Source organism: Lissotriton helveticus, chromosome 7, assembly GCF_964261635.1.
Source record: "Lissotriton helveticus chromosome 7, aLisHel1.1, whole genome shotgun sequence".
Classification (NCBI taxonomy): domain Eukaryota; kingdom Metazoa; phylum Chordata; class Amphibia; order Caudata; family Salamandridae; genus Lissotriton; species Lissotriton helveticus.
In genome coordinates this window covers 450339214-450358028 of record NC_136068.1, presented here as the reverse complement: position 1 = coordinate 450358028, position 18815 = coordinate 450339214, and the positions used below count along the sequence as shown (strand labels likewise).

General features: G+C 44.3%; 1 protein-coding gene across 1 annotated transcript in view; it reads left to right on the top strand.

Moving 5' to 3' along the window:
* The window catches only part of LOC144769112 (uncharacterized), a 145339-nt gene that overhangs the window by 75678 nt on the left and 50846 nt on the right, over positions 1–18815 (top strand). The window contains exons 4-7 of the mRNA XM_078653115.1: positions 11362–11629; positions 11937–12083; positions 13176–13246; positions 16941–17023. Coding sequence (XP_078509241.1) covers positions 11362–11629; positions 11937–12083; positions 13176–13246; positions 16941–17023 — 569 coding nt within the window. The remainder of the gene's footprint in view (positions 1–11361; positions 11630–11936; positions 12084–13175; positions 13247–16940; positions 17024–18815) is intronic.

Below are 18815 nucleotides of genomic sequence, written 5' to 3'. Positions count from 1 at the left end.
GGCAACAATAAAAATGTCATGATAACTCAGGTGATTAATGTTCTTCCTAGTGAGAGATGGAGTTGTGTTAAGTGGACGTTTTGACTTGTGGAAAGGTAGGACAGAGGGTTAATGTGCCTGCTGCAAAGAACATGTACCATGCAGATCACTAAGTCCACATAATGTAAATAGACCATTGGGTTACTGCTTTTGTTAAAGAGATCCTATTGTTACTTGCAGTTTATAAGTCAAAATCCTAACATAGAACAGGGAACTGTTAACTGTCATCTAAGAGCTGCATGCACACTGCAAGGTATAAATTACAGTGTTATGGTTTTTTTCCCCAGTCTTTGCTTATCCTAATGTTGCAAAAAGGGTTCATTTAGACAGAAATCAATTCTGGTTATTAAAGAGAACCCCCAACCATGGTATTACATTCTAAATACAGAGTTTGTGTTTCTCCAGATCAATCACTATTAAACTATACTGCCTACTCGTATGATTGTCATGTGACTCCTAGTCCTTTGTCTTATGTAACATTACCTATTGTGATTTACACATGTATGATTGATTGTCTCTGTGTAATGTGTGATATAAAGTACTTTGAAACCCTACACTGGTATCAGTGTCACTGTAAATCAAATTAAATGAATCTGAGCGAGAATGTGGTTATGGAGACTTGAGGGGCACTGTTAAAGGGTGGTAGTGAGGGACTCCGTGGCAGAGCGAGTCATTGGGGGGCACCAACATTGTAGCACAGGGCTCCACCAGCACTAAAGGCGGCCCCTTCTACTTCCTACAGTTCTAACACCAAATCAAAAACGTGGATTTGAAAACCTCTTCAATCTGAAGCATACCTTCAAGTTAATGTATGATTTAGCAGTGGTCTCAGTTGTTCTAAGTCTTTTTATATTTATTTGTTTGCCATTGTATCTTGTAATTTTGTACTACATGTGTTGTGTTTTTGCACTTAAGATAATTCTGGTGAGTAAAGAGCCCACACACAAAAAAGATTGTTCTACGGCATGTACGTGTGGAATACTGGTGAGAGGATTTACGTTAAAACTAATTACCAAGTATTAATGTCATCCTAACGTAGCACAATAATGTCACAGAATGATAAGGGAACCTTTTGAAATTTGCAATTATACCCATGGTCTGAGAGGTTTTCTCTTGTATCATTTTATATTAAGAATGATCCCGCTCATCATTACCTCATCAGGATCGCCCCCTTTTATAAGGCAGAACTGGAAAATGTATCATGCACTCATCTGGAAACAATCAGTTAACGAGGAGTAAATAATATACGTTTTTGTGAGACCGGCACCTAGCTTTTCCATCCAATGTGACAAATGTAATCCATTTAATACAGTTTTAAAATATATGGACTTATTTCAATTGTCCATGTTACTGATATCCACGTTAGGTCTCTTCAGTGATGCCAATTAAGATCAATAGTCCTGCGATGTCACTTTCTGTAATGTCACTTCTTGTGATGTTACCAAGGGCGGCTCCTCCACTAGGGTGGAGGAGCATCACCCCACTGCTTTCTCACAGTGCGAGAAGCAGAAACACATAATGCTAAAACTACCATTTTATGTTTCCGCTTCTTCCACTACGAGAAAACAGAAGTGTATGGTTGGGAGCGGGCAGGTCTGCTCTAGGGCAGGGGAGGAGTGCCTTGCCCACTGCTAAGGGCACTGACTGTTTGGTTGGCCCTCCGGGGCTGACCAAACCAGTCATGCGCACTCTGGCCTTTCTCCATATTGGCTGCAATGCAACCTACATGGAGAAAATGGCCTCCCGAATAGGCGCCTGGCTGGTCGGCGTCCCGACCAATCACAATGCTGCCATTGCAGCATTGTGATTGGCTTAGAGGAGGGAGGCTTCCTGCCTCCTGTTCCTGCCACAGGAAAGCAGGAGAGCAGGTCATGAGCAGTGACGAAGCAAGACCGCGAAAACCCCCGCAAGACTCCCCACCCGTGAGTCTTGCCGGCAGCGACTGGATGTTACATGCAAATTAGAGGGGTCTAAAATCTTCCCTTTCGCCCTGGGCCCCAGAAGTTCTAGGACCAGCCCTTGAATGATCAGGTCATCAGCTGTTGCCACCCTCTGAATGGCATTTTCCACCTCCTGATCAGCAACAAGGGGCTTATAAATCCACCCCATAGTCTGTAACATCCAGTATGTTTTTATCCTGGACCTCTGACATCATCTTCCTCCATTACTGAGACCTGACTGTATGGTGATGATACTGGCACTTGCTCAGCCACTGTTCAAGTAAATATCAGGATTGTGTGCCAAAGTAGAACTGGTGACACAAACAAATGAGATAGATGCCAATCACTGATATTTTTATATCCTTTTTATATCCTTTAATTATTATTTGTATGTTTATAGTGCAGACCTAGCCACATGGGAAACGGTTAACTTCACAAGTAACGGAAAAACAAAAAAAGAGTGACAGTTTTAAATTGCTCTGTACAGTCCAAAAGGGCCAGTTCTGGGTCCGCTTCAAATAATAACAGATTTGAGTTGAGAATGAGTATATTTGAGTCCAGATTCTTTGTGCCTGGCAGGAGATGTTGGTTTACTTGTCTTTATCTTTTGGTTATAAGGATCGCCAATAAGAGGTTGGATTTGAATCCAGAGTGATTCTCAATTCTTGAGGTGCTAGTTGGTTTTCAGGGAGTATTATGAGTGAAACGTGTCATTTTAAAGTCAGTTTAGCTTTGAAAGGGAGCCAGCATAGTTCCCTCAAAATTTGTGAGTTATGGTCTTATGTTTTAGCACCTTCGATGGAGCAAGCTGCTGCATGGAGAAAGACTGTTATGGGAGCCAGATTTGTTTTAGGGAGGACTTAGAGTAGGGGTTGTAGGAGAGTAGGGTCTGCTTCCTATGGTTACCCCCACTTTTTGCTGTGATTCTCTGATTTTTCGACTTTAGTGTGACTGTGGACCTGCTAATCAGGCCCACAGCCCAGCTGTTCTCTCTCTAAATTGATACCATGTACTTTAGGTACATACCAGATTGGTTACTGGGTCACCCTTGTGAGCACCTGTATAGTGTACCATAGGCACCAGAGCATAGGTGCACCCTAGGCCTACCAGGGGCTGCAGCATGTATTGTGCCACCCCTGGTTAGCCTTCCAAACTGACATCACAGGTCTGTTCATACAGCCTGGGTAAGGTGGTGTAATCCCCCCTTACTTAGATATAGTATACCTATATCTATATACCTATATAGACACATATTGACCTATAAGCCACTCCTATGGCAGACCTCGACAATCCTGGAGGTAGAGTGCTTGGTTTTATTTGAGAGGGTACCCTAGCATGAGCTGAGCCCCTCTACAGTTTTCCTAACCATCTCCTTATAGCTGTTCTATGATATAGCCATACCATATACTCTTAAGTGCATTATAGTCCTCGCGGTTAATGCTAACTTTGGTTTGGCTTCATCAAAACATGTCTTGTAAGGTGTCAAACACTTTGGAATACTACCCCCACCAGTTCTCATGGCAGGGGTAGCATTCCACCCTTCTAGAGGGAGAAGCATGTAGTTACTGGTTTACCCGGTTAAAGTTAAATAGAGCCTCAGCATCACAAAATGGATGCTGCTGCCACAGACACGAGTCTGCCCTCCTGCTGCTGGACGAAACTCAGGCAGGGGAGGCCTGGACAATAGGTTTCCTGTCCAGGGAGGTGCTAGCACCTCCCCAGACAGGCTCTTAGTGTATTGGGGCAGGGAGGGCTGCATTCAGTGAATGCTTTCCAGACACTGCCTAGGGGAACACAAGGTGCTCCATGCATTTCCCAGTTCAAACCGGTTGGTGCAAAACTGGACAAAGGGGAATGGGTGTAACCACCCCTCCCAGGGCCATCCATAGGAGGGACCTTAGCGTTAGTCCAACCCCTAAACTTAATATAAGTATAGAACCCCAGTCCCTAGGACTTTAGATTACCCTGAACAAAACTCTGCAACATATATCCTGGACCTTCGATATTCCATTTAGACTGGAAGATGGAAGAAATTTCCCTTGTGGGCAAGGAGTGACCACCCTGTTCAAACAGGCACCAACAGCATCTTTGCTGGTCTGCATTTTCGAGGCTCCAGACAGACCCTGAAGAATCTGCGACACAGGACATGGACTTTCAGACATCACTGACCCGACCTTTGCTCCCAGCAAAGCTGAGACCCGTGGCGGACACGAGAGACGTCGGACTGGAACTCCTGGACATCCTGCACTTTGCTACCTGCAACAACTTCCTGAGGTATCCCGAAGTTGTGCATTGGGGTGCTTGAAGCCCTAGCCCCGAGCACCTTTTGCATTGAAGCTCAGAGGCCCACACTCCACGAGTATCCCGTGGGCCCGCTTTGTGCATTTCCTCTCGACGTGTCTTCACGGTTCCTAGTCCGTTGGCTAGTGAGCCCCCAAGAAGACCTACCTTTGATTTAACTTGCTTTTCTGATTGCTCCAGGCTTGCTCCAACTTCCCTGCAAAGGAGAAGTTCCACAGACCTTGCTGGTCTGCACCGAAGCCAATCTCGACATCCTGTGTGGGTTGCGTTTGCCAAGGCTTGTTGGGTCCAATCCGGATACCGACACTGCGGTCAACTAGATCCTTTGTGGGACAGCTTGAACCCAGCTCCTGGTCATCGTCGACACCTCCTGGACCTCGTGACTGAAGAGACAAACTTCACCTTTTCACCTGAAATCACCCGACATCTGGTGGCATCTTTCTATCGCTGCCCTGGTCACTAGCTAGTGGCCCAGACTCTGTCTCCTCTGCTTTCAGGTTCTTCACATCTCCGATCCACCCTTGGATCCACCCGGACACTTTTCCTCTGGTCGCCTGCAGCACTTCTTCGCAGCTCTCCATTGGATTCGACAACGAAACCCGACACGAAAATACACCTATGCACCCGGATTCCCTGGGTGAGGTAACACGAGTACTCCGGTGCTCCCGTGGGTATTGATTTTCCAAGTGTCCTAGTCTAAAAGGGTTCCATCGTAGTTCACCTCCTTGTACCCTTAATCTTTAAAATTGTAACTTGTTCGTTACCCATAGAAAGTCAATGGTAACCCGCGGCCATGTTTAGACACTGCACGCCTTTCCCATGGGCCTCCTACATCCTAACCTTTGGTTGTTCTGAGTAGTCCCAGCAATTCCACAGGCCCCAAGCCTGCTTTCTAACTCTCACGTGGTTCTTATACTACTATTTTAGTATATGGTTTGTGAGGACCCTAGGGTAAAACGTATACTGTGCAACTTATCATATGCTAATCAAGTTCCTTGTATTGTACTTTTACCTCTGACCTCATAAAAAGTGCAGAGGGGTTATGTTTAGAATAAATACATATATATTCGATATATACCCTGTGTGGTGTGCTTTCATTTGGTACTCAAGAGATTATAAATGGTAAAACAACTTGTTTAACTTGTCTCCAAGTCTTAGCCTGAAGGCTGCTCTCCACAGCTACCACTAGGATAGCTTTCTATAAGGTTGACTTTATAATCTACCATCAATAAGGGTCGATTAGATTGGTGCAAGGTGCCCACTAGAATAGTGGACATCATATACCAGGCTAACTTCTCACAGGGGTTGCCCCAGACACAATGTGAGAGGACAAGAACCTGCACCACTGGTCTTTAGTCAGCATGTGGAATTGTTATACACTTCTTACGAATTAAGTAGCACAGTGTATCTGGACAACATAAACTTCAGAATATGATATATCAGTTCAAATATATCAGAAAATGTTGGCCATTTTCTAGCTAGCTCGTAGTCCCCTAACTAAACCCCTAACATTACCAGGGTACCAAATGGTATGCAACCTTGAGCATGACCACTCTTTATTTCCCAAGGAAATCATGGAAATAGATCTACCCTTTCGTTGTTACATTTCCATGCCCACGGTAAACACAAGAAAGATATGAATGTGGCTTTTCAAACATTTATTGAAACAATCGTATTCTTGTATAGAAAGCGTGAGCTGCAATTTTTAGATAGATGAAGCAAAGCATTGTAACCAGCACTACAAGAAGGGTGAAAAAGATAAACAGTTCAATCATATTAACATTATTATGTGATCATCCTCTTATCTAATACTACCTGTACTATCAAGATCATAGTGGGAGTACCCGCTGCCAAATCCATTAGAATAGCATAATCCCCCATGCCTGGGTATGATATGCCAGGAAGCCGATCTGATGTAGAGCAGGATATCATCCTTTGCAGGATAGAGGTCAGAGTCAGCAGGGCTGCATCTGAGTCACAGTGCATGGTGTTCCAGGACAGTCCCAGCAGAAGTGCTCCTCTGCTGAATGTAGCACAGAGCCGTTTATATATTCAAAGCTCTGTTCCAATCACATTGTGTCAGAGGTGAAGAGCTGATGCGATGGTTTGTCTGGAGCTTTAGAGCTGTCTCCAACTGGACAATCTAATACAAGGGCATAGTGTTCTATGTGCCTAGCCTTGTACAGAGTGCACAAACAACTTGAAAAGAATACTTACTAAGAAATGAACTGCATGCATAATAACATCTAAGTACATTATTGGAAAAGTGTAAAACATGTAAAAATGACACCATTGGAAAAAGATGTCAAGCTAAAACATGAAACTTAAATGGAGACTCAGAGTAGGCCCTGATGTACTTTACGACAGAATCATATGTTTGAGATTTTTAACTAGACACAGTTGTAAAGCGTTTTTGTTAGTTTGTGTTGAGAGGTAACATTGTAGGACTTTCATTAATGGAATAGTCCAGCAATTTAGTAAATGGATCCAGTTTACGTATGATGCAAAGGGGCTTGGGTCAGGTAATGCAGGAAATAGAGCGCACCTTCAATAGACACAACATATTCACAATGGAAGTCTGCCTGTTGGAATTATATCTGCTCACATCGGAAAAGAAAGTGGGTAATAGATTCCTAGACCATAGAGTCCTGGACCTGGCGCTTGCAGTGGCCCGAAGGGACATAGTGTTGCACCAGAGGTTGGTGGAAGGCCTGTCACACTGTAGCTGGAAGAGATATGTGAAGAATTGGGCTATAGCGGAAGGGGCTGCCTTGCGGAAAGAGGGGCAGAGGGGGCTCTGCACGAAGGCCATTGCAGACCTTTGGCTGAAAGTGATGCCGACCTTTGTAGATGGGGCCACCAGGTAGGGACGTAGACCCATTATAACTGCACATGAATGGATCGGGAGTCACTTGGGCCACAGCCCCGGATTGCCCTTGCTAACCTGCGACAACTGTAAGTTGCAATGGCAGCAGTATTCTGGAGGATCAGATATTGCCCGGGATGGGTAGATGAGAGGTAAGATGGTGGTCAACAAAGGATGCATTGGAGTTGGCTGGAATTGCGGTTTGAAATGTTGTGGATTATTTAGTTTCAACTGGGCAATCAAGCAGCCTCAAATCGGTTGTTGGGGGTGTTATATATATATATATATATATATATATATATATATATATATATATATCACTCACTCACAACAGGTAGCCCATATACATATTTATATATCACCAGCACTCTTCCAAAAGAAAGAATTGAGCCGCACACGTCGTGGTGAAATTTTGAAGGTTTATTTAAAACGCTCCTTTTCCTTTCCTAATGCATTTCAGCCCACCTTGGGCCTTCGTCAGAGGAGGAGCACGGCTGATACATTGCACGGCTGTGATATATATATATATCATAAAAGACTTGTGATGTGATCCGGACCTGTAAAGGTTCATATGTATAGAACTGCTAACATGCCCCTCTTTGCAAAAGCTTAATAAAAACAGTTTAAAAAGTAATGCTACGGTGCAACAGGTGGAAAAGTCTGATATCATGGATAATGATTGTTTGAGAACATAAAAGGCAAGGAGATCTAGGCAGTTACGACGCATTGGAAAATATTATAAATAATAATAATAATCCACATTTGTAAAGCGCACAATCACCCGTTAGGGTCTCTAGGCACTGGGGGCCGTCGGGAAGATTAAGCAAGCTATTGCCCAGAGTCACATGGTGCTGGGCTAACCTGCCGCCGCAGCCGGGGATCGAACCGTGATCCCCAGATTCCAGCGTCAGTTGCCCTGGCCGCGGCGCCACACCTCTTCCCTATTATTATTATTATTATGGGGTTGTGTTTAATAGTCCCACTATCTCTGGTGTGTTCACGGTCATTTGCCCCACCCCTGCTCACCCCAATAACACCCACCAGCTTTTACATCAGAGTGTAATTACGCAACATAGCACATGCTATAAATATCCAGTTGCTTCTATGTCATAGAGAACGACAACATCTTGGCAGATTACCTATTTGAATGGGCACACACAAGAGATGATAATGAACTTGGACCGTCTTGGGTTCACACTACTTGTTTAACAACCAATGCATGAAACAGACAATAGTATTGATTTGTTCTTTTCACTGAGTACAGATTAGAAAATGTCAGATTGCCAATTACCACCCTTTCTCATGGTCAGACTAATCCTCTATCCTATTCAATGCTGTCAAGGAACTATACCAAAAGCATAGCAAAAGAAGCACCGTGGGTGATGCTACCTGGTTCAGTGGTCTTAACACTGCCCGCACCAACACATTCACATAAATATTCCCTCTATTAAGGCCCCCACAAAATTCCATGTGAGTTAAATTTATGGTTAAAAATCCCCTACATGGCCAAGGGTATGCCCAGATGTGGGTCCCATGCTCACTGTATTATAACATACAAGCTATACCTCACTGACAATGTGTAACAAGGTTGAAACTTGTCTGGGGTTACTCGTGTTCCCCTCTGGAGGGTGGCTCATTACACGGTGTACTATTATTCAGTAACAATTTGCAAGGGGGTCCTCTGTCTAGGGTGACAAAGCGGGGAGAAAACAATGCATTGGTATGCTACCCCAAGCAATTGGTTAGACTATTTGCAAGTATGCCTCTCATCACCTTTTGTTTGATTAAAAATCAACTTTATATATTAAAGCAACATGGAAGTGGCCTTGAAAGGCATTGGAAATCTTCTACCCTGTACAGCACTCTGCTGCCTTTTGACTTGGATCATGCTAAAGAAATACCACATACATACAAATCTAAATTTATCTGCAATTACACTCTTTTCGGCATTCACAATCACAGCGGCAATATTATCTTATATTGGGATTGGGACACTTATCTACAAGAGAGAACCACTAATTGTGTTTATTCATCAAAGGAGCTATTCTGTATCTTCTGAAATCTTTCTGAAACCTACATCTGCATACGTCAGTTTCCACCTTCCTTGCACCTTATGACAGCTGAAGAAAGATCTGGTGAGGTTTGGGGTTACCCTTCATTAAAAATTAAATCCCTCAGCTCCAAGGCTCACTCTTAGCTTTCCCTCCATTCAGGCCCCACCGGTTCAGACACCTCTGAAGCCCTTCCGGTTCCTGTAGCCCAGCTACAATACCTGTAATCCACAGTTGTTAAGGATAATTTCCAAGCTGTTGTTTCCCTCCTGGCCAAACTCATCAAAAAGTCCATTAGCCACGAGAAATTCTGGTAAGGGTTCAAGCCTGCAGTCATCAGTCCTCTATTTAAAAAGCCCAATTCAAACCATGGGTTTCTGGCGAGTTGTTTAGGATTCCCTTCATGGCCAGAGGCCTTTAAGACAGCTACGACACGGCAACTCTGCACTCATCTTCAAGTTAATTCTTTACCTTTCTGATTGTCAAGTCTGTTTCTCTCTATGGGAGGGCAAAGTTACATTTAGTAGATTTTCTGGGGTGAAATTTGCATCATTTTTGTTGACATTAGCCAAATTTTCAAAAAGTAGGGTGGCTCCATAATGGCCAGAAATGTGTATGATATGACATTTGTTAATTTACTGAGATTTCCCTTGAGTAAAAAATAATCTGCTCAGGCCTACTTCTGCATCTGTTGGAAATTACCCTCAAGGACACGATGAAGTACTTTCCCGTGACCGGAAACCAGTGGCACACATTTGTTATATAATAAAGCTAAATCTACTCACCCATCTGTCTTAAGTGTAAGGATAGTGCAAGTTGTCATTATCTGTTTACGGAAAATTTTGGGTACTCCTAGGCCTACATGTTTGCTGTCTGTATGAGCATGAATGCATCCGCATGAGAGTTTCTGTTGAGGAGGAGGCACTTGATCCATCCAGTGCACCTTCTTTTCATGTGGCTGTCCCTTATGGTCTTGACCTCAGCCCAATAGCCTCTAGTCTGCAAACTGGAAGTGATATTTAGGGCTGATTTGTTGTTTGTGCCATACACGAATATCAGACTTCTGTCACATCAAGGTCTTTAGTCTAAAGGCGCTTCAACCAGTTCCACTAGCTGTTGTAATTATGTCCTGACTCAATTATTGTACAAGAATCCATGCTCAGCACCAGCAAAATGTTGAACAACCAGCAGTGGGACCAAAATGATGTAGATTGCTTTATCTTCAGCTTAAAGATATTGCACCACATTGCCAAGATCATGCAGACTCTACAGTGGCTGTAAACTAAACAACAGTGTGACTTAGGACCCCATGCTTGCACAAGGAGCTCTCAAAAGTCCTGTCCCACCGTATTTCTACAGAGCGCTTCTGGTATACTAGGTAACTAGACCCGGAAGGTCAGCCTTGAAAACTATGCCGGCCACATGCAAGCCGAAGTCCAAATATCTTTGAGGTATGGCCCATATGTATCACGGCTCCTTCATGTGAATCTCCTTTCCACCATGAACCTGACAGTATGGGCTTCAGAATATCAACCCGTTCCACTTTGTATACTGTTCCTAAACTTTCACCCATGCTCATAGCTCCAGGCCCTCTTCACTTGCCTTCTTTCATTTGACAGTCAGTGCCCTTAGGTTGGTTCAGGAAGTATAACCTCTAAAAAAAACTCACTTAGTTGTGCTTGTTGGACACCTCTTCTAGGAAAATCAGTGTAACAAGCATATTCTTTTAGTTTCCTCAGCTATAAGACAGATGTAGTCTAACCTTATCCAAGAGTGCTTAGCTTGATATTTACGCTAAATTTGGTTTGCCCGGTCTTTTTCAAATTAAAATTTTAAAGGAAATATTAAACCTTGGGCTACCAACCTAGAGCAAAGTATGTCTGGCACCTTTATATCACTCTTTACTTGCATATTGTGGGAAAGGATGTGGCCTAGGGGTATGTTGGCCATGTGAGGGCTTCAAATTACTGCTCCCAGTATGTTTCCTTTTCTAAGGTCAGCACACACAGCCCTTTCAGGGGTAAATAAATCCAATTTGGATTTTTTTCTCTAGGGGCTGTGCAAGGAGTTGATTCCAGAGGATACACAAATCTAATTAAGGTTCATCCCCTCCACTGAGGCTGCACCAACAGTACCATTAATGGGACCTGCTTTTGTGTTTTAGGAGGATGTTTCCAGAGTTCAGTGTTTCCGTGTGTGGTCTGGACCCCAATGCCACATACGTCCTGTCAGTTGAGGCTGTTCCCACCGATGACCACCGGTATAAATGGCACAGCGGGGGCTGGCAGAGGAATGGAAAGGGCGAGGCCCACCTGCCTGCACGGCTGTATATTCATCCAGAAGCCCCTGCTACGGGCCAGCACTGGATGGCTGGCCCCGTCTCCTTCAGCAAGCTCAAAGTCACAAATAACATGCTGGACCAAGGTGGACACGTAAGACATTTAGGTTGCTGCAGGAAAGAGGGATGTTCAGGGTCTGTTCTGGGGCGCTTTTGCCTTTCTCTTTCTGTCATTCTCTGTCTCTCTCTGCTGAATGTACAGCACTGGTCCCGAATATGGTAATGTTCTACGGTTCTGCTGCTGAGATCTTCTTTGTCTATTTTCCTTGTTCCTGGCAGGCTTTATGTCCGTCCAATATGTCCTACATTTAACTTGATTTGTAATTAATATGTGTGCAATTGATTCTTATTCATTGTTAAGTTTTCTTCTCCACTACCCTTCTCGCCTGCTGCAACTGCAGCTGATCCTGCACTCTATGCATCGATATACCCTGTGTCTCTGCCTGGTATGCACATCTGAGAGTGGAGGTTGCCTGGGAGCTGCTGCGGTCTGCTTTAATTTCCCCGAGACATCGTTTATTGCAGTGACCAGCTACCAGAATGAGAAGGTACCAAAGTTCCTCTTGCTCACTCAGCAATGGGGCGCGACTGGGATTGGGCTACTGTAGTTTACTGGCACCGTAGTGATGTGTGGCTGTTTATTAGCGGAAGAGAGACAAGAACGGCTTTTCAAGTGGGATTTAGATACTCCAGTTGAATCACTTGCTTATCTAGTTGTCTTTCAGGTGCTCTGCCACTAAGGCCCCAATGACACTAGACGCAGCAAGTCATCCGTCCTTGCAGTATGGTAGGACGTCACAATATTGAGTTATTAATTTCAACCTGCACAAATATCAACTCCATGGAATCAATTACCAACATTTTCTCAAGGAAAGTAGATGTAGTTCTAGAATAATAAATCTATAATGTCGTATATGTACTTACCTTGATGATATAGTGTAAATTGCCATTATGAACTCCATATCTGTGCAGGTTGATAATTCTGTCTCCGACATCGTGACGTAGACCTACAGTGTCACCGCTATAGTTGATTACAATTGAACAGTCTTCTTTTATCTCCATTCTGTACTTAGAGCTCCTCAAAGTGATACAAAATTGATAAAAAGGGAGAGTGACTAACAATGGGTCTCGCACGCGATGGTAGAGGCATAAGCAGGAGGTAAAAAACGTTGTGCTACTGTGTGTCGGTTGTTATTGTCTTGCTTCAGACATTGTTATCCTCACTTGCCAGGACTCCAGGTTCTGCGTTAGCAGCTTTAAATAGTAGCGCATTCCTGTGGTTGAATGGTTACGAGACTGGAGGGGAAACTCACGTGAGAAACGTGAAAGTACATCTATACAGAACGAGGGTTGGTCAGCCTAATCAGCAGAGGGGGTTTGAAAGAGACAAACATTTAACATTTATTAGAGAGTCACAGGCGATCCCTACCATTGGCCTCATGCTCTGTGGTAGTAGGTTTGAAACTCCAGCATGAGTGAGTGGAGCAGTATCTCCAGAGCTGATTCTTGGCTAGGGTTGATAACGGGTGGCACTCTGAGTTGCAGTTGGTTGTTTGTTGACAGAGTAGCTCCTACCAAAATACTACTTTTGTTTCTGACAACTTGAGAGTGTATAATGTATTTCTCTCCTTGTTCTACAGTTGTCACAATTAAAAATTGAAGAAAATCCATTTGCGAAGGGAATCAAGGAATTTAAATCCCATCGAGACAGGTGAGCACCCACGTGATTCATCTTATTTCTCACCCCCTGCCATACGACTTTAGGTCCAACAGGAACAAACAACACAAGTATGTCCTGCAGCTTGCCAGACATCCAAGAACTAGGACCCACACTCACAGCTCTATTAAAGATTTCCAGGGCTGACCTGCATTGCCAATTGCTAATAAAGTCCTGGGATCGGCATAGAGCTCTTCCAATGCACCAATCACTGTCTGACTGAACATCCTGCTGTACAAGTGCTGGGGACCGTCCACTGAGACTAGTATCATTTATGTGCTGACATGCTTTCCAAATAAAAGATCTCACCTGTATCTCTATCACTAGATCACAGTCATGGACAGTGTCCAGTGCTGCTCACCACATAGCCCAAGCAGGCCATACTATGGGGCACGGGGGACAAATCATACAGTAAAAAAGACAAATTATGCAACGTAATGTGGTACATTCTGTGTTATTTTTGCTATTTTAGCACACTTTGATACTGTTTTCGCAAAGGTTCCACAACTCAGACCCAGGGTAACTCCTGACTACTGCAATCAACACATGAAACCTGCCCAGTTAACCCATGCAAATGGCCTGCCACCGCCCTGCACGAAGTGTGGTGCTTTGTTTAGCAGCTTCTTATCCATTTGAGCTATAAGATGGTGGGTGAAGGGGCAAACGTGGTAAATCCATAATTCTGCATTAAACAACACAGCTTCGAACCACATAGGTCCAGTGGCACTGGTTATGGCACCTCTGAAGCAGAAGTATTCCCGCCAGTATGCCAATTAAGTGCTACTTACTCTTGGTGTTCTCCCCCTGCCCTCTAAACAGATTATTGCCCTGGTTGTGCCTGATCTGTCAGTCATAGCATACCCTCAGACTATGTGCCCATTACCGGTGGAAAGAAATGATCCTGTCCTGTTGACGTTCTGTGCGGACCTCAGCTATTTTATTAAAAAACACATATTTGAAAGACATTTTGGGTTAGACAAAGATTTTGATGAGCAAATTGTAAACCCCATGAGAATGAGCAGGGGAATTAATGAAAAAATATATCATGACCATTATGTTAATGTGGTGACATTACAGTGCTCACTTTGTGCCAATGCTTGCAGGTGGTGGTCACTGGCACTCAATTTTGAGGACCAGGAAATAATTCTCATCATCAGACTTGGAGCCGGAACAAGAGAGTTATGTTATGTTATCCTGTTTTCTAAAGTGCATATCTGCCCCAACAAAGAGGCGTCCCAGCGCTGAAAGCCAAAACATATAAGGCTGCTGTCAGAAGAGAAACTAAAACGTGGGAAAGATATATGTTTTGATAGTCTTATGGAATGCCAGGTAGTTATTTATGCTGCGGATGGAAATAGTCAAAGCGTTCCAAAGTTTGGCAGCCAGTTGACGGAAAGAGCGCCCACCAGCCCAAACTTTCTCACCCGGGGAACAGCCGCCAGATGTTGTCCCAGCGAGCGAAGTTGACGAGAGGGAGAGTAGGGAGACAGCAAGTTTACCAGAATGCCAAGAGAGGAGAGGTTCAGGATTTTAAACCAGTTACAGAGGGCCTTCAATTCCAAGCGGTTGGCCACAGGCAACAAATGTAGCCAATGAATGGTGGTGGAGGTGGGGCAGGATCTAGGAAGGCCAAGAAGAGTTCTGGCAGCAGCCTTTTGAATTCTCTGCAGTCTCAGAACTTCGGTCTTGTTGGCCCCGAAATAGAGTACATTGGCATAATCGAGTCTTGACAGGATGGAGGCCTGAACAATCATCTGCCTGATGGGTGGATCAAAAAAACCCCAGCAGCGGTTTGAGCCCCCGTAGGATGCCAAAGCAAGTCGCTGCCACTTTCTTAGTTTGATACTGAAAGTTAAGGGCGGAGTCGACCCAAACGCCTACATTTTTCACCACCTGCTTGGGGGCGGGTGCACAGCCCAATATGGCCGGCCACCAGAGTTCGCACCACAGCTCCGAGTCTCTCTCTACCAGCAGAACCTCTGACTTGCTGGAGTTAAGTTGGAGACAGTTGGCAGTTATCCACTCAGCGATGGCCGCAAGATCATCACTAAACTTGAAAGCCGCCCGCACGGCCTCGTCCGAGAGTGCGACTACCAACTGTGTGTTATCTGCATAAGAAACATTAGTAAGCCCTCTGCTCTTGGGGAAGGCTGCTAACGGTTGGACATAGAGGTTGAAGAGCGTAGGGCTCAAGGCTGAGCCCTGAGGCACACCTTGGTTGTTAGAATGGATCGTGGAGGCGAATGGAAGGCCCACTACCTGGAAGTCTCTATTAGAAAGGAAGGAGGCAAACCAAACCAGAGCATGGCCTGCAATGCCCGCCTCCTCCAACCTATGCAGTAGAATCTGATGAGAGATTGTATCAAAAGCAGCACTGAGGTCTAAAAGAATCAGAGCAGACGTACGACCCTCATCTAGAGCTAGCCTAAGATGCTTGGTGACAGCTAGGAGGGCCGACTCAGTACTGTGGCCTGGACGGAAGCCGTTCTGAGAGATGTCAATAAGATTATTATCCTCTAGGAATCCTGTGAGAATAGAATTAGTGTAGGTCTCAGTGATCTTAGAGTCCCACAACAGGAGTGAGATAGGGCGAAAGATTTCCAGTTTAGATGTGTCAAGGGAAGGTTTTTTTAAGCAGAGTTACTACCCTTGCTTGCTTCCAAGTACTGGGAACAACTGCCCTTGGACAGGGATAGATTAATCACCTGGTTCAAAGGCGTAAGAAGCACAGGTAATAGTTTCATAAGTTGGTCCGGCTTGAGGGGATCAGCAGGCGAGCCAGATTTGACCTTGTTACATAACAGACATAGCTCATCCAGGGAAACCGCTAGAAAGGAAGCCAATGTTTGTGTAGGGAGTGGTCGAGGCACAGGGTGAGGACGTAAGACAACATGAGAAAAGGTCTTGTAGGTATTTCCAACTTTTTAACAAATAAGGTAGCAAGGGCCTCGTACTGCTCGTCCGATGATATAAGAGGCACTTCAGGGACCCCCAGCTATTTCAGGTCATTCAATATAGAGAAGATGGTTTTAGAGGGGTTACAGCTACTCCTGATCTCACCGGCAAAGTAAGCTGCCCGCTCTGTATGGATGGTCCGGTGATTTTGATAGCCACCTGATAGAAATGCTTCTGGCTCGGGTCGTACTCCCGTCTCCAAGACAGTTCCAGCCTTTAGCATGCTTTACGTAGAATTGCAAGCTTGTCGTTGTACCATGGGCTAGATTTAGAATTACGTTTTTTTGACCACTTTGCAGGAATAAGTACGTCCAAAGGACTGTTTTTCCAGTCTGAGAGAGCTTTAGCAGCGTCTGGATCTTCTAGCAAAATAAAAGTATTCTAGAAAGATGGTCCTCAAGTTGGTCAAGATTGAGTTTGTGCCAGGGACGCTTGACCACGAGCTTCAGCACGAGGAAGTGCTGGGGGTTGGGGTGGGGTGGGGTGGTGGAACAAAAAAGGCATGAGGCGGATTCAAGACTAGGCAGACTTGGTATTCAATAACCTCAGCGTTTCTGTTGCTCCTACAAAAAACTTTAGCCCCCTGCACTTTTTTTTTCTTTTTACATAATAAGCATTGTGAAACTGCTGCAAAGCAAGTGCTGCCCCTTGAAAAATATGGGTAAGTGGCTAGGCATACTGTGGAAAGATTTCTCACATCTTTTTAGTGACGCTGATATTGTTTCTTTCTGAGTAGAGATGACGCGAAGATTGGGGAGTCTGGGAAGAAACGGCTGGAGGGAAAGCAGGAAGTGTCTGAGGAAATAACAAGTGCAGGTCAGACCCCATGCATGGCTTTGTTACAATTTGTTTCAACCTTGTTACTTTTCTGTGATACAAAGTGTGGTCATGCTGAAATACTGGGCCCTACGCTGTGCATGGAACGAATGAATAAATATACAAAATTATTTTATAGCAGTTGGCAGAAAATGCATATGAAAACTTTACAGATTTCTTCACGTTTGAAGTTTAAGGTTTTATTTGCATTCAGCACCTCGCCCCCTTGCTTGAAAATGAACTATAAGAAATTGGGAGGTAGTTGCAAAATGCAGAGAACGGGTACAGAAGTTGTTTCAGGGTGAGATGGCATTTAAGACAGTTAAACCAATTTTCTGCTTAGCGGGCAGGGCAATGAACAGAAATGGGAAGGTTTGGATAGGCTGAAACAGTTATGATGTGGAAATCAGTCCTTTCCTTCATCTTCTTCGAGCCTGGCTCGGGAGAAGAGGGGGTGTTACAAGGTCATCCAGGGGCAAAAAACGTCTGTGTTGGAATTGTCAATAGGAGAAGATCAGAACACTTGGACTTTATATGCTAACATTTCAGAAATGGGGTAACTACTAAAGGAACTATTGCATTAAGCAGTAACTGTGCAGAATCAGAATTAATGCAGCATGGACAGCAGAGTCAAAACAAGCAGTGTCAAGCCAATGGGTGTTTTTAAATTCTGGCACAGAGCTATTGGGTTTGCCTTTGCTTGTTGGTTTTGGTATCTTTAATGGCCAAACCCATTGCAAGATGGCCGCCCGTGCATGAACTTTCCGAATTGGCACATGGGTGGACATCTTGGAAAGCCTTTTTTAAAGTATAAAGTAAATCATTCCAAGATAGTTTCTGGTCCCGGTCCGTGTATGTACATGTGAGCTCATACATGACTGTATTCTTGGCATCATTATTTCTCACTCTTTATTCTCAATTTACAATTCCAAGACGATGGAGGAAATTGAAAAATCATATATGTTCCGAATGCAGCACAAATTGGGACAAGAGAGAAACCCTACAAGTGTGTGCAGAGTGAACTAAAAGTGCAGAGAGGGCCGCAGGTGGTTGCATTGTCTGTGCTAGAGAAAATGGACAAAAGTGTGTGGGGGGGCTTGTTGGCTGTGTGCTATTGCCGAAGAAAAGAAATAATTAGTACATGAATAAATAATGAAACAGGTGGAGAGGCACAGAGAAGAGAGAGGAAAGTGATGTATTCCGACTGTGTGTTGAAAGTCAAATACAATAATTTTCCTTTCTGTCAGCAGCGGAAGGGCCCAAGGAATCAGGGTTGAGCTTCGAACTGGCCTTTAGAGTAATCCGACAGTGCCAAAATGGCCAATCTTACAAGTAGATCAGTGAACCAGTTTTATAGCAGTAAGCGGGCTAGTTTTGTCGTGTTTAGGCCAGTTTGATGCTTGTGACTGGGTTGGTGTTGTGCAGTGTTGGCTTCTCAGCTAAGGCGGAGGAGCGTCGCCCCACTGCCAGGAGCAGCAAAGAAAGGGAAAAATAAAATTGTAATAACGGAATGTGATTATCATTTAATTTTTTCCTCCTGCTGCAGCAGTGCATGAGGGGGCAGGGCGGAGCTGGAGGGTAGGAGTGGTAGCAGTGGCGGCTCCTCCGCTAAGGCGGAGGAGCGTCGTCCTGCTGCCAGGAGCAGCAGAGAAAGGAAAAAAGAAAATGATAACGGGATTTTATAATTAGGGCTCCCGGTTTTATGGTATTTATTTTTTTGCCATTTCCGACTGTATTTATCCATATTTATTTTTTGCTAATTGTATCTGTATTTATCCATATTAATTTTGGG